The sequence below is a fragment of the Falco peregrinus genome, chromosome 12, assembly GCF_023634155.1.
Source record: "Falco peregrinus isolate bFalPer1 chromosome 12, bFalPer1.pri, whole genome shotgun sequence".
Classification (NCBI taxonomy): Eukaryota; Metazoa; Chordata; class Aves; order Falconiformes; family Falconidae; genus Falco; species Falco peregrinus.
The window spans coordinates 23,923,194-23,937,234 of record NC_073732.1 but is presented as its reverse complement, the minus strand read 5'-3'; the positions used below and the strand labels follow the sequence as shown (position 1 = coordinate 23,937,234).

At 48.5% G+C, this 14,041-nt stretch overlaps 1 protein-coding gene across 10 annotated transcripts in view; it reads right to left on the bottom strand.

Annotated features, from left to right (window-relative positions):
* Nucleotides 1-14,041, bottom strand: part of TNIK (TRAF2 and NCK interacting kinase) — a 163,144-nt gene that overhangs the window by 54,487 nt on the left and 94,616 nt on the right. For all 10 annotated transcript variants that reach the window (XM_055817361.1, XM_055817365.1, XM_055817362.1 and 7 more), the window contains exons 5-9: nucleotides 9,927-10,037; nucleotides 7,489-7,579; nucleotides 5,983-6,113; nucleotides 1,475-1,529; nucleotides 588-666 (exon numbers count right to left, since the gene is read on the bottom strand). In XM_055817361.1, coding sequence (XP_055673336.1) covers nucleotides 588-666; nucleotides 1,475-1,529; nucleotides 5,983-6,113; nucleotides 7,489-7,579; nucleotides 9,927-10,037 — 467 coding nt within the window. The remainder of the gene's footprint in view (nucleotides 1-587; nucleotides 667-1,474; nucleotides 1,530-5,982; nucleotides 6,114-7,488; nucleotides 7,580-9,926; nucleotides 10,038-14,041) is intronic.

The following is a 14,041-nucleotide window of genomic DNA, read 5'->3' as shown; positions in this document are numbered from 1 at the left end:
AAACAACATCTGTTGGGCTTCAGGAATGTTTTTCCTACGGGTTTTTATTGGCATGCCCTGATTTTTTTTTCCTTCCCCCCCCCCCCCCCCCCCAAAAGAGTGATGTATTCTTTCCTGCAAAATTTTAAAATAAAACCCCAACTAAGAACAAATGCCTGCATTCCTGGGCCTTCAAGATAAACTATCCTTTTTTTTTTTGGCGTGGATTCATGTTTCCACTTGAAAATGGAACCTGACTGGAAAGAAACAGTAGCCAAGTGAAGCGTCATCTGGCTTCAGGCTGCACGAACTGCCTTGGAGAAGCGGCTCCGCAGTGCGAAATGGCAGTGTTAGAGTGCGCTCCCCGCTCTGCCCGCCTAGGACACCCCCCGTCCCACGGTCAGCAGCTCCTTCACACCAAACCACCTCTCCACAGATCTCCATAGATCAAGACCCAAACCTGCGCCCACCGCTGTGATGCTGGAGACTGCCACTGGCCCCGAATCTACACAATGCAAACGCCGAGTCTGCGGTGTGCCTGGGCTGCAGAAACAAGTTGCTCCAGAGATTTTTTTCCCCAGTCATTGAAGATTGAGAGAGACACTCACCACTTCTTTGATTTCAACCTCGGGGCCGGGTTGCGGGGGATGAGGAAGAGGGCTCTCATGGGATGCATGTCACAGAGAGCTGCAATTTGCAAGAAGAGGCATTAAACACGGCACGGCATCTCGCAGAGCCCCCGGCTTTCCTAAAGAGAAGCTACGCACCCAGCTGGGGAGACCCAAGTTTCCTCTGAAGCTACAAGACTCACAACGGCAGGAGGATTTGCGGCGACAGCCCCTGGCCCAGCAGCTGCCTGGAGCTCAGGTGAGAGCTGATGTCCCCAGCCAAGCGGTGTGTGTGTCCCCAGCACCACAGGGCTGAGCAGCAGAGGCTGGCTGGGGACACCTGCACTCCTGCAGCTGCGTGTCCTCAGCACCCTGCCAGGTGCTGACAGCGACGGGCCCCGAGCAGGGTACGGCTGCACCACGTGCCGCTCTGCTCTGCTTTATTTACTTGCATTTACCAGCACACAGGGACAGTCCCAGGATACCTCTGAAAAACCATGGCAGGATGATGGGTGCAGACGCACCAGCTGAGCCCAGCATGCCACTACCTGTGTCACTACAGAGGTCAGTGGAGCAGCTCTTTACCTGCTTCCAGTCCTCGTCTGTATTTTATTTAAGGAAACGGAGTCCCAGAGTGCTCGAGCAGACATATCAGAGTTATACAGGGTTGTGTGCCTTTGCTGAACACCCATCCTGTCCCCCCAGGTCACGCTGCCCTGGCAGCTTTTTCCCCATGGGACCCTGCAAGCTCCATCTCAGTGAGCCCAGGTTGCTTGGGAAAACCTTTGCATGGCGTTTCTTGCACAGAAGCAAGTGCCGGCTGGTTCAGCAAACCCCAACATATTATAACCCAGGGTTAATTAAAGCAGAGCAACGTATCTACTTACGGGGAGCACCTTCTGCCATTTCAATGGCCGTTATCCCCAAAGACCACAAGTCGCTCTGTAAAAGAAAGCAGAAGGACACACGTGATACAGAGGAGCATTGTCACAGCGATGGGTACCAGGCAAGGGGGGAAGCGCGGCTCTCCCCAAGCCCAGGGGGCTCAGCCCTGTGAGCTGGGTCTCTGCGTGCTCTGCAAGCCTCCAGACCCACCCCCTGGGAGCTTGCTTCATCCTTTTGCCATGTGTTGGAGCTTTAGAAGAGGCTCACAACCCCGCTGTTTATCCAAAGACTTATTTCAAAACCTTCAAGGCTGGCAAGGTGTGGGACATGGCCACCCCCCCAGGACATTACTCCCAGTAGCCGTGGTGAGGACGCTGCCTGGGAAGATGCTGATGACCCTTGGTGGGGGCACCTTAACAAGCCCCGTGCACTAACGAATGAACCCCCAGCTCCTAGATGAGCTGGTGACAAACTGCTCCCCAGCTTCATGGCTGAGGTAAGCTGCAAACCTGGCACCAGCTCCCTGCTTAAAGCTGGGTGATACACATCCATGGATTTGATACAGCTCCACAGAAAACAGGCTGCCTGGAATAGATTAAAAACATGAAGTATCTTGAGATATCTCCGGAGGCTCCTGTATCATGGACTGCTCATTAAATGGAAGCCTGAAAAGCGGTGTTTCGCCAGGGGAAGGAGAAATGGACACTTTAATTTCCCCTGTTCCCAAGCCCTGCTCACCCCTCAGCCCACATGGTTGGTTGAGTCTCCTGAATCATCAGAGCACAGAGAACGCACCTCTTTGGAAAACTCTTTGATTTCATACCAGTATCTCTCTTCCTTCCATTCTCTCCCTTGTAAAACAGGGACATTTGTATCCCCAGCTCCCTGCCAGAGACCAGTGGTGAGCTCCTCTCCAGCACCTCCTCCCCACCCCAACATCACTAATGAGCTGCGGTGGCACCTCCAGATCTGGTAACGAGCCCCAGAGGACGGCTCGGCTCTCCTGGCAGCAGCGCAGGCACAGAACGTGCCCGGCGAGAGAAAATAAGCACCTTCTCTAGCGGCACTGCCACAACCCGCTGTTTTGGCAGGAGGCGGCTAATTCGTTATTCTGGACACCATGTATAGGGCTGGTAATGATTCACAACCCAGCACCCGGTGCAGCGGGAACAAGACCCAGACTAATTTTGGTGCCTTCATCTCAAGCGCAGCCTCCGACACAACCCCAGGGGGCTGGAGAGACCTGCTTGAGATGGGGGGGCGGCAAGGGCAGAAGCTGCAGGTGCACTGGGAACCAGAACAAGCCTGATGCTACGTAGCTGCTTCTGAGGTTTGCTGGAGGCCAGCTAAACTCCAGTTAGCACATCAAGAGCAATAACGTTGTAAATAGGTACGTCTCAGGGTGGAAGGGATGGACTCTGCCTTCTGCTCCTGCAACTCCAGCTCTCACATCTTGCTCTCCTCTCGCCCTGCTCTCTGCTGCCCTGTCCCTGCAGTCCCACTACAGTTTTCTCCTCTCCATTTCAAGAGCTGCCCTTTCCTCAAGCCTCAAGCCTCTTAAACCTCCAATTTAGCGAATAAATCCTAGAAAGGCTGTTTTTCCCAGGACAGAGCCCCAAAAGCTTAGTTAGAGCTAAAGAGAGCCTCTAGGGACCACAAGCACCTTCTCACATACACGTTCCAGGAAAGACAACTTGGATTTTCAATTTCAAGGCACTTTTCCTCATTTTAAACTCAAGCACTCCCCTAACAAATGCCGTCCTTACTACACATCTTCGTACCTGCTTAAAAATTCTCTCTCAATTCTCATTTCCAACCCTTTCGCAGGACAGTCTCATCCATTCTTTGTTTCTGGTCAGCAGGGATTTCTGCCGCATACTTAATTATCGCAGTCTTTCCACATGATTCAGCACACATGACCCCTTCCCTTTGGGCTGCCGTTGAACTCCTTCCAAATTCCTAGTGTGTCTTTCCATATCGAGGTGCCTAGTATTATACACAAGATGCCAAGTGATCTTAAAGCTGGAGCAATATAGAAAGGGATTATCACCTAAGTCTCCCAGAGAAGGCAGAAAACTCGGCAGGAAGCACACACTTTATAATGATCTGGAATTCAGAGGTTTTTTAGTGTGTGCGTGTGCTTATTTTTGAGTCTGAAAAGCTTTTCAGTCCACCCAGCAAAAAGAGGCTGTGCTAGTATGTTTGCATTGCCTTGGCTTGGGAAGGGAGGCAAGCTTCCTTCCCCCCCAGCTTTTGATTCCAAGCCTATTGACGAGCTACCTCTACAGAAAAAAGGAAGACCGGCTAAGGGAAAAATCAACAAATAACCTCAACAACGTGGGGTTTCTATTTGTTCTTTTTTAAAGTGGTTTATTTTGTGAGGAGGTATTTACTGCCTCCTTCCACAGATTACACAGGCATCTCTTTCTGGCTAAGAAAACAGTGAGATCAGAGGCTTTTTGGTCCAACAGATTCAGCCTGCAAAGATTCCTTTTTTCACCCTATAAATCTCATCTTTTGTATTTACTATTTTAAGCTGGCCAGCTAAACCTGAGAGCATCTGATTTGCATCCCTTTTAGAAAAAAATGGCATTTACATTCCCCACCACCACCACTTCAAAGCAAGAGCATCAGGTGCAGGGATGTGATCTGGGGTACGGACTAATGTCCAGTGGCTCCCACGTCACCACGAGCTCAGAAAACACCCTGCAGTGAGTGTGTCGGCAGCAATCAGCCTTCTGTCTCACACCCCCAGCCAAGGGAAAATGGTCAATGCCAATTTCAGAGATGCAAGCGCCCAGCTCGCTACGAGCATTTGATCCTCGGGGACAATAGAGGGATTCTGGTCCTGGCGCTTGTGCATCAGTCGACGGCATATTAAGTGCCCTAGTTATTCCGGAAAGAGGAAAAACCTCAGGGATTTTTGAGGGTAGAAAGTAGCCTATGAAGATATCAGTCCTTTTTTTAAAAAAATATAATATAATATAATAAAAAAATAATAAAAAAGCTGCGATTAATTAGAGTGTTGCACCAGGCGGCTGTCAGTGGAGATGCAGCGAGAGCAGCTAGCACGGGCTGCAGCCCAGCTACGGAGCTCTGCCATCAGCAGAGCAGAGGAAACGCCTGTTGTAATTGGTTAATCAAAGAGTATTAAGTAATTGCAGATTAAATGGTTTCTACATGTCCTTATCATTAATGATTTATGTAGCCCAGAGTCTGAACTCAAGACTGGAGAGCTGCTCTCTGGAAAGCCATCAGTTCAAAAGTTGACGGATGCACTTAAATAGCTGCAATACCAAAACATCGCTCGGTTACTTTAAAATGGTTCATCTCTCAACAATTTCTCAGAGTGGCTGGTAACTGCACCCCAAATCGTTCCACAACGGTGGGCTGTTGCACTATTACACCTAGTGTCCTACAGCTCGAAAGCAGCTACCCAGCTCCACACCAGAGGGTCTCAAAGTCCTTTTTAAACGTTATGTTGTAGAGTGACATCTCGGCATGCGCACGAACGGAGGTACAGTGAGCTTATAGATCTCCTCTGCCCCCAAAGCTCACGTGTCAGCGCCTCGCTCTCCTCTCTGGACGCGCTCAGTGGACCTTAGGGGCTCTGGAGCAAGAAATTCAAGTTCTGGACATTTTAAAAAACCAAGGGACAAAAAGCCAAGGGACATTGTCCACAGACGTGTGTCCAGGAACTTGGCATAAGGCAGAACCAGGGTCAGATATATTAAGCTCTCCCTGCTTTAAACATCAGATCTCAGTGTCGTTTGAATGGGCAGGTGGGACCCATTCCCCCCCCCTCCCCGCGGACCCGCTGCATGGCACGGGGCCCTGTGCCACGTTATAACTCAGCAGCAATGTTGTGCTGCCGCCGATCCAAAAATAAACTTCAAACAGGCTAGAGAGACATGCGAAAAGTAGGTCAGCCCCCTAAACGTCTGATTGTGTGGCAGCTTTCAGATCTCCCCGCGAACACCAGCCTGCAGGCCAGAAGATGTGATTTTGCCCTTTCTAAACCCGACCTGACTTCCCTCCGGAGTAAACAGAGCAAATACAGCATGTTTGGCTGTAGTATTTAAACACGCAGCACCACAAAGCAGGCTAGCAGGTAGGAAGCCGCAGTCTGACACCTTTCCCAGCACGGGGAAAGACTTCACAGTAAATGTGGATACGTGAACAGCACGACAAAAATTCACATTGGGCCTGAACCGGCATCTCAAAATCCAACAGCCAGAAAGCGGGACGAGACTACGCTGCTCGTCAACGTCGTTGTCAAAGCTGCAAGAATATACTAAATTCCTGAGCGCTCACGTTCAGGGTACTGGGGCATAAAATCTGAGATCACACCACGCACCTTATTCAGACGTTTATGATCACAGCTCTCATTGCAGGCACCAGTAAATGCTGCTTTAACTCCTTCCCTGCCTAATTAGCTAATGCGCTAGGCTTGGCAAAGATTACACTTCTAATGACATATATAATCGCGGGAAGATGCTCATTTAGGTACCTTGAAGTCATAAGTGGCATCGGGATTTTCATCGCAGGCAATGACCTCGGGGGCCATCCAGTAAGGCGTTCCAATGAAGGTGTTTCTCCTGCCCACCGTTCTGTCCAGCTGAGCACTGACACCAAAATCCACTGCGGATCAGAGACACAACGGGGCATTGTAAGGTCAGAGACAAACCTGAGCAACACTCTTCTGTTGAATGTAAAACACTGAGTTCATTCAGATCAGCTCCTCTGCATGGTCAGGAAAGAAAGATGTGGCCAGAGACATTCCTGTTTGATCTCTGCTGGGATCAACAGAGGTCAGTCAAGGACAAAGCTGATCATCTGATGTCCAGGTTTTGTATGAAACCCTGTGCCTTTTGCTCCTTGCCAGGAGGCAATGAAAAAAAAAAAAATCACAGCTCCTCATACTAATGAGGAACAGGGTTAGCAACATGAATAACCAGCAGTCTTTGTTCTACGCTTTCTCTTCTGAATTAAAGCCCGCCAAATATCAGTAGAAGCCTCATTTCTCTACCTAAATTCTTGCTGGAAATGGCATAAATGCAAAAAGCTTAAGGAACTAAGGGCCAAGGACGAAGGCCCATAGGGAAATGTCAAGCAGAGAGCTGCAAAATGAAGCAAAACCTGATTAAATCAAATCAATGAAAGAATACACTATGGTCTACTAAGCTCACTTTGCGCAACACAACGGTTGGAGAATTTGCCCTGGAGAATTTCCCCTTGGAGGGGAATCTTCACCAGCACGAAGCCAAACGAGGTGGTAGTACCATCTGTTAAGCTGTGGTTTTATTCTGCTGCAGAGACGGGAGAGACATGGGAAAACAAGGCTTGCACCTCACTTTAACAGCGTAAGGGATCCTTCATCGCTAGCATAAATTAAAATGTGCAAAGACAGCCTTAATAACACTGGTGCTGGACAACTGAGGATATCAGCACATCAGCTGTGCTGATCTGCTGTCTTCCATTTGATCTTCACATGATTGCCTGGTCTTCTCCAGGATGACTAACACCGCACATGAAATTCAGAGTAGTTCTCGCAAATTAAGCTCTCTCCAACAGGTTAGCTTGGAAAACACGTCTGGATTATGTCACACTAAAACGAATGGATTGTGATCCTGTAGGACACTGCTACAAAGCTGTGTGGGAACAGCCTTCGGTTACGTCTGGCGATGCACACAGGGCAGTTTTCAATCTGGGGCACGAAAAAATGCTCTTGATTGCTTAACCAGCATCTGATGGCAGAGCTGCCCAAACTACCTGTCTGAACAGCACCACCAGTGCAAGTACATCTTTGCATGCAGAACCTGGCCATCTGCTGCTGGCAGTTTATTGCACAGTCCTTGGTCAACACCCAAGGTCACGTTATAGAGGCTGGCAGGAGAGAACACACAGAGCAGCTCTTAGTATCCGTCCCCTTTCTGCAAGACACGTACAAGTCAGTTTTGCTCCTTCTCTCCAGTCAGCCCACTTGCAGTTTCCAGGAGCTCTAACCCACTCTTACCTAGTTTAACTTCTGCATTTTCCGTCAGCAACACATTCTGTCCCTTGATGTCTCGATGAATTACTTTGTGCTGGTGTAGATGACTCAAGCCCTAGAGAATTCAGAGAAAGGTTAGAGGAATCCAAGTTCAAAGCATGTTATTTTCTGACATTCCTCCTCAACCAATTATGTTCCAGAAATGAAAGATTCACAGCTGGAGTTAAGCACCGGAGAATGCTTTTGTTTGTTGTGTGTTCAAAATGCCATCCCTGTGTCACAGGCTGGGAGGACATGCCCACCGACGGGTGCTCGCCATTGCAGGAGAACCATCAATTCTACTGGGACTAAAACCAACCTTTCCATTTCTGTGGGGACTCATATTAACCCGAATTCCTCCGCAGCTTCAGACACATTTCCCCCCACATTCTCCCTTACCTTAGGGAGCCATTTCTGCGGCAGAAATAACAGAATGGTTTCGTCTCCTTTCTGTATTTCCACCATCCAGAAACTGAAGAAAACACTTCTCTTTTTATATCGGTCCAATAAACTGGACTCCAATGCACTGCCAAGCTTGCATTAAAAAAGCTACCATGCAAATACAAACGTTACCATTTGCACGTATTCCTAACAGAGATATAGCTCAAATCAAAAGCCTGTCTCAAAGGCTAAAGGTAAACTAGCTTTTCTGTTGTGCTTTTGTATTAGCTCATTAATTTCTTTTTGCAGCCTACATTTTTATTTCATTCATTTATTATTTCAGTTTCGAAGTAACATCCACCTATATTGCCAGCTTCGGAAAAAACCATGGATTGCTTCAAAACTAATTCTGCGTTAGGTTTACATTTCACATTAAGCATTCATATTTGAGGAAGAAAATTTCAGCTATCACTACCAGTAGTTATTAGTCATTTTACACTTGTTACCTTGGCACAACACTGTGGAGTAGATTGCATCTATACAGGAGCCCTTTTTTAGTCATGTTGTACCCAGTTAGAGACACCTTTGTGCACCAGAGGCAAAGCAAAAATTTGACTGAATTTCAATAAATCCTTCAACGATGTGGGCTCAAGCCTCCTGTCAGAATTACAACTGGCCATTGATGTCTGAACTGAGACCCAGACGCCTTCTGCAGCACAAAGGTGGGAGCCTTCCATCACCTGAAACCCTACGGAGGTCACCAACCCACCGCCCTAACGCGCAGCCTAAATGCAAGCGATGACACTTGATGGTGGCCCTGGGACATGAGTCAGTGACTGGGTTCTGACTCAGCTGCCAGGGACTATTTTAAGAAGCAGGCTCACAGAGCTCACACATTTAAAGTAAGCCCATGTAACTGTGGCTTCCTGACACTGAAAGCAGTGTCCGTACAACAACCGATTAGCTACAGTGCCAGCATCTTCTGCACATTGTTTTGGTGCAGACAGTGGCATTCAGCGTCAACAGAGAAGTGCTGTGTCACCTCTGGACACCAGCAGCTGCCTCAGCAGCAGTGTCAGATACCCCCCTTTCAGAGCAGTCATTTAGGTTCATTTTCTTTCGTAGAACCATCAGATCGTTTAGGTTGGAAAAGACCTTTGAGATCATCGAGTCCAACCGCTAACGCAGCACTGCCGAGCCCACTGCTACACCGTGTCCCTAAGTGCCACATTTACACATCTTTTAAACACCTCCAGGGGTGGTGACTCCACCACCTCCCTGGGCAGCCTGTGCCAGTGCTTGACCACCCTTTTGGTGAAGACATTTTTCCTAATATCCAACCTAAACCTCCCCTGGTGCAGCTTGAGCCAGTGTCCTCTCGTCCTATGACTTCAGTGGCTCTTCTCCAGGTTTCTTTCACATGCCCAATATTTCTGTTTTCTCTTGAACAAAACCTCAGTCCACGGAGCAATAGATTTTAATGCTGGACAACCATTACGATCACAGCATCCGACCTCAGTCGTGCAAAACGCAGGCAAGCCTTTGCTGAAGCTGCCATCTCCCAGTACATGAAACTGTCGCAGCCCATTTTAAGAGACTCCAGTCAAACGTTTATCTTGTGGGTATAAAAAGCTGCATCATCCTCATTAAAGCTTGAGACATGAGGATTTAATAAAAAGTAGGGTGCTTTTTAATCATGAAGATTCCTTCCACAGACTTTATCAGTCCTCACCCTTCTGTTAATTGAAAATTTAATTCTAATGTAAATAAATCTTGGCCCTATTAATACCAAAGGAAATTGTATTTTTGTTGAAGGAAAAAGAGGGTTAGAAGTCAGGGAACTAACAGAGCTAAAGGGCATTAAACAGGGCTTGTTTAATATGCAGCACACAAGCACATGAATCATTCACGCCTACCGGCACCGAAGAGGCTCCAGCCCATGGCAGCACAGCAGCCACGAAACCTGCAGAGCCAAAGGCTTTCCAAGCCCCGAGTGTGACACTCCAACAACTCCTGACATTCAGCTCCCTCCGGACACCTACCCGTAAAATCTCTCTGCAGATGTAGGCAATCCACTCCTCCTTCAAGGTGTTCCCCTTCGTGTTCTTGATGAGGTCGGTGACAGAGCCCGCGCCGCAGAACTCCATCACCAGCTGCCAAATGGAACAAAAGTGCAATTACTGCAACGACACCGACAGTGGCCTCGGGACTGGCCGACCCCAGGGCAGGACCCTGACGCTGGCAGTGCAGCTGTGGGGCCACCGCAGTGCTTCACAGAGCCACCGGGACATAATCTTGAACCTACCAGCTTGTAACCCATATGGGTTTTGTTATAAAAATGAAATAATAAAAGGCTGGAAGGCTTGCTGCTCTTCAGAAGGTTGGGAACAAGAAACAGGAATTAGTCCAGTCCTGAAAATCAGCAGAAGAAATAGGAAACCCTGAAATCTCAGACCCCACTGCTACGTACCCTACTTTACACTTAGAATCAGCGTTTAGTATCAACAGCAATACAAGCAAAATGCTACCTCTTGCATGCATGTTCAACTCTGAAAGCATGAAGGCAACAAGACAGATGTCTGAAGGCTTCCTGCAACCTTAGAAACCAGGTATACTTTGCAATTTTATTTATTTATTTATTTTGGTACCAGAAGGTCTTTGGTTTTGATCCCCTTTTTGAGCAGGCACCCCTCCCTGAGGGGACGCTCAGCACACAGCTCAGGCTGCGCGGGACACAGCTGCTGTTCTGCTGCTCAGGTTGGTTCAAATGAGACGGGGCACCACCGCTTGTATCACTTCCCAAGTTTCATAATAATAAATACAAAAGTACAATGATCTAACCCAGGCCCAAACTTCATCTTGTCATTGAGCAACTATGCAATAAACGTTATGAAAATAGCACGGGATGCGTGTCTGCCTCCCAGAGACATCACGGATACCCAGGGTGTGCAGGAGCCGTCAGGGTGCTCCAGAAAGCGAGCACAGCCCATGCATGCAACGAGTCTTCTCTGAGACCTGTGGAAGTGTTTCTTTCAGATGTGAAACCGTGCTTTCAATTAGATCAGCCTGCTACTGAAAGATGTTGCCTTACAACTTGTGCCTTGCCAGATTCTTCAACGTGCACGTTTAAAGTTTCTTATCACATGAAGCTTACACGGCATTTGTTCTCCAAGCAGGTGACATCACTTCTTTAAAAGCATAGGCCAAGAGAAGAAGAGAAAGAAACTGCAAAAGGGTTACTCCTAACCAATTACTCAAATGCAGTGACTTTAAAAGACTATCATTCATAAGCCATCATAAACTCCAGACACAGCACTGTTATAAACCTTCAGGTTAAAAAAAACACTTGAGCAGACTATACCTTAGCTGGCTTTGACCATGCTCCTATCTTTAGTTTTGATACGAGATTTCTCTTCCTCAACTAACTAAATTCTTTGTATATCCCTGTTACATCAGGAAACTGGCTTCAAGAAGTCACTGGCGTGACTAGCGAAAGTCTGCCCCGTGCAAAGGCAAGGAGTGCTGCTGCAGCGCTTGCAGCAATCCCATCCCAGCAGGAGACCAGCAATCCAGCTGGGTCACTGGGACACAGCCCAAGTCATGGGTTAGTCATTGCTCATCAAATGGGGAATAATGGAACAAGTGGTTTCAAAGTTGCTTTTCCTCCTTTTTTCCCTTTGAACGATTGACACGTTGGGGAATATCAGTGTCTGCACATGTTTCTGATTAAATGACTGTTTGGGATACCACAGCAGCAGGCTGAGAAAGGAAAACCCTGGATAGCTGAGCCAGCTACAAACACTTTCCAACCCAAAAGGCTGCCCTCCCTAGTCCCCTTCCCTGGAAATTCATCTGCAGGCTCCCACTAGGGTCTGGAGCAGGAGGATGAGGAAGAGCGTGCTTTGCTATGTACGGCAATCACAATGCTTAAAAGAAGATGGAAGACGTCCCATTAACAGTACACAGCACATCCGTTGATGTGCTGGATTATCTTTATGGAGCTGGAAGTTCACTCAGTCCTCTACCTGGCCCTTGATCTCCACAGAGCAAAGACTAATTTTGCATGAGGAGGTGACTAATACAGCCACCTGCTGATGTATCCCAAACCTGTAACTGTGAAATACCCTGGAGATTCAAGAAAAAAAACAAACCAACCAAACCACAGAGAGGGGAAGAGGAACTCCCGGGGGAGCGTTTCCAACCTGGCTTTTTACTTCCCGAAAGCCCTGCCACGAGCCCTCCAAGAAAATGAGCCGCAAAAAGATGACAAAGTTGCCCGAGTATCCCCGTCCGCCATGGAGAGCTGATGGATACCTGACGTGAAAAATCACCGTTTCCAGAAGTTTTGGATGGAACGGGAGAAAAGCTGCCTGCTGTGGCATTGAGCAGCGCTGTGATCCCCTCACGCTTTTACAGTTTCCTTTGCCCCTCAGACAGAGGGATGCGACAGAATTCCCAACTACAGCTTGTGCAATGCAGCCTCCGAAGCGAGGAAACACAGATGATGGCGGAGTCCCCCCGAGGGGCCAGGAGAGACCTCACCCACAGCACGGTGTCCCCTGCCGGGTGATGGGAGCCCAGGAGCGATCAATGCATGCTGCAGCAGGTACAGGAAGATGAGCAGGTCTCCTCAGAGGACCCGAGGTCTTGTTCAGCCAGCCAAGGGATGGATGGCTATGGGACCTGAATGTATACTGTCAACAGTACGGATGGGTAAGCACCCCAGAGGCAGAAGAACAAGGTAGACGCTGGCACAGTATCAACCTATCGACACCCTGTGGGTATATTTAGCCTGGAAACCAACCAACAGCCTTCCAGGAGAAAAGAAAAGGGAACAAAATTTCCAACTGATTTTAGGGCAGAGCTTAGTATACTCAGGAAAGGCTCCAAATGGCACTTAGACTGAGATCCCTGCTTACCAGCCCCATGCCTCCAGACAAGCGCTTCGCCCTGCACACACTTGTATCGTCAACAATCTTGTTAAAGGACGAAGTCATGATGTGGTAACACCATAAACTTGAAATACAGATTGACTTTTTATTAAGCATAATTAAAATTATCATCAAGATGGGCTAAAGGTAAGATCATATTCTGAAATTCAATTTGCAAGCCCATTTATTGACGAAGTATTTTAAAATACAGTTCACTTGGCATTTACTTAGCTCTCATGCCAGAGTGACAGGAAACTTCATAAGCAAGGCAAATTCAAAAGCAGCAGCTGCTTTTGTGCTGCTGTCTCAAGATTTTTTTTTTTTTTTTTCTTAAAAGAGCCTTCGCAGCTTTCAAATCCACCATCACTTTCCCCAGTTTGGGAACGGCCAGTAAGACCTCTGCTCCCACCACTGCTGTCTATTACCTGGAAGAGCTCAAACCTGAGCATCTCCAGCACAGAAACCCCAACCCAGCCGACTGTGACCCACTCCAGCTTGTCCAGAGGAACTCCCCAACTCTGTGAGCCAAATCCTTCTGTTCGGTTTCGATTGCTTGTGTCGGTGCTACAGCAGGAGCAGGCTGCGATGCTGCACAGCACAGCTGGGTGGGAGCAGCGGGGCCAGCGCTGCTCTGCTCTCCCCTCTCCAGCTGCAGCATCAAACTGCTCTCACCCACGTTCATCAATAACCAACACGTCTTATCAATAACCGACATGCCTTATCAATAACCAATGTGCCTGGCCATGCCCTGCCCGCACCTCCCTGCGCTTCGAGGGCAGTCAAGCAATTCGTGCCCCTTGGGGAGCCGGCGGGCAGGTGCCACCACGGGTCCTGAGCAGACTGAAAGCTTTGGGCTCAGGGATGGCAGCGAAAGGAGCTGGGCTCACAGTCTTGCAGTGTTTACCACACTGACAGCGCTTTGAAGAGGAGTGAGAATGAAATGGTGTTGGCTTACTCAGCAAGACAGCAGCAGAAAGCCTGTCTGCTAACCCTGGGCTCTCGGTCGGGGGCTGGAGCAGCAGCCGCGCTCCTCCCCGGCACTTACCTGGGACTGCAGGGCTTGGAGCGACTACAGAGAATTACAGCTCAGCCAAAACCTGTCCCCCTCAGTGATTTAATTCCTGCGATGCAAAGTTATCAGCAACTGCCCCAAAATATTCTTCAGTGCCTAAAGCAGACTAGCAGCAATCCTGCTCCAAGCTGCACAGGCGTAACCCAGTGCTTCG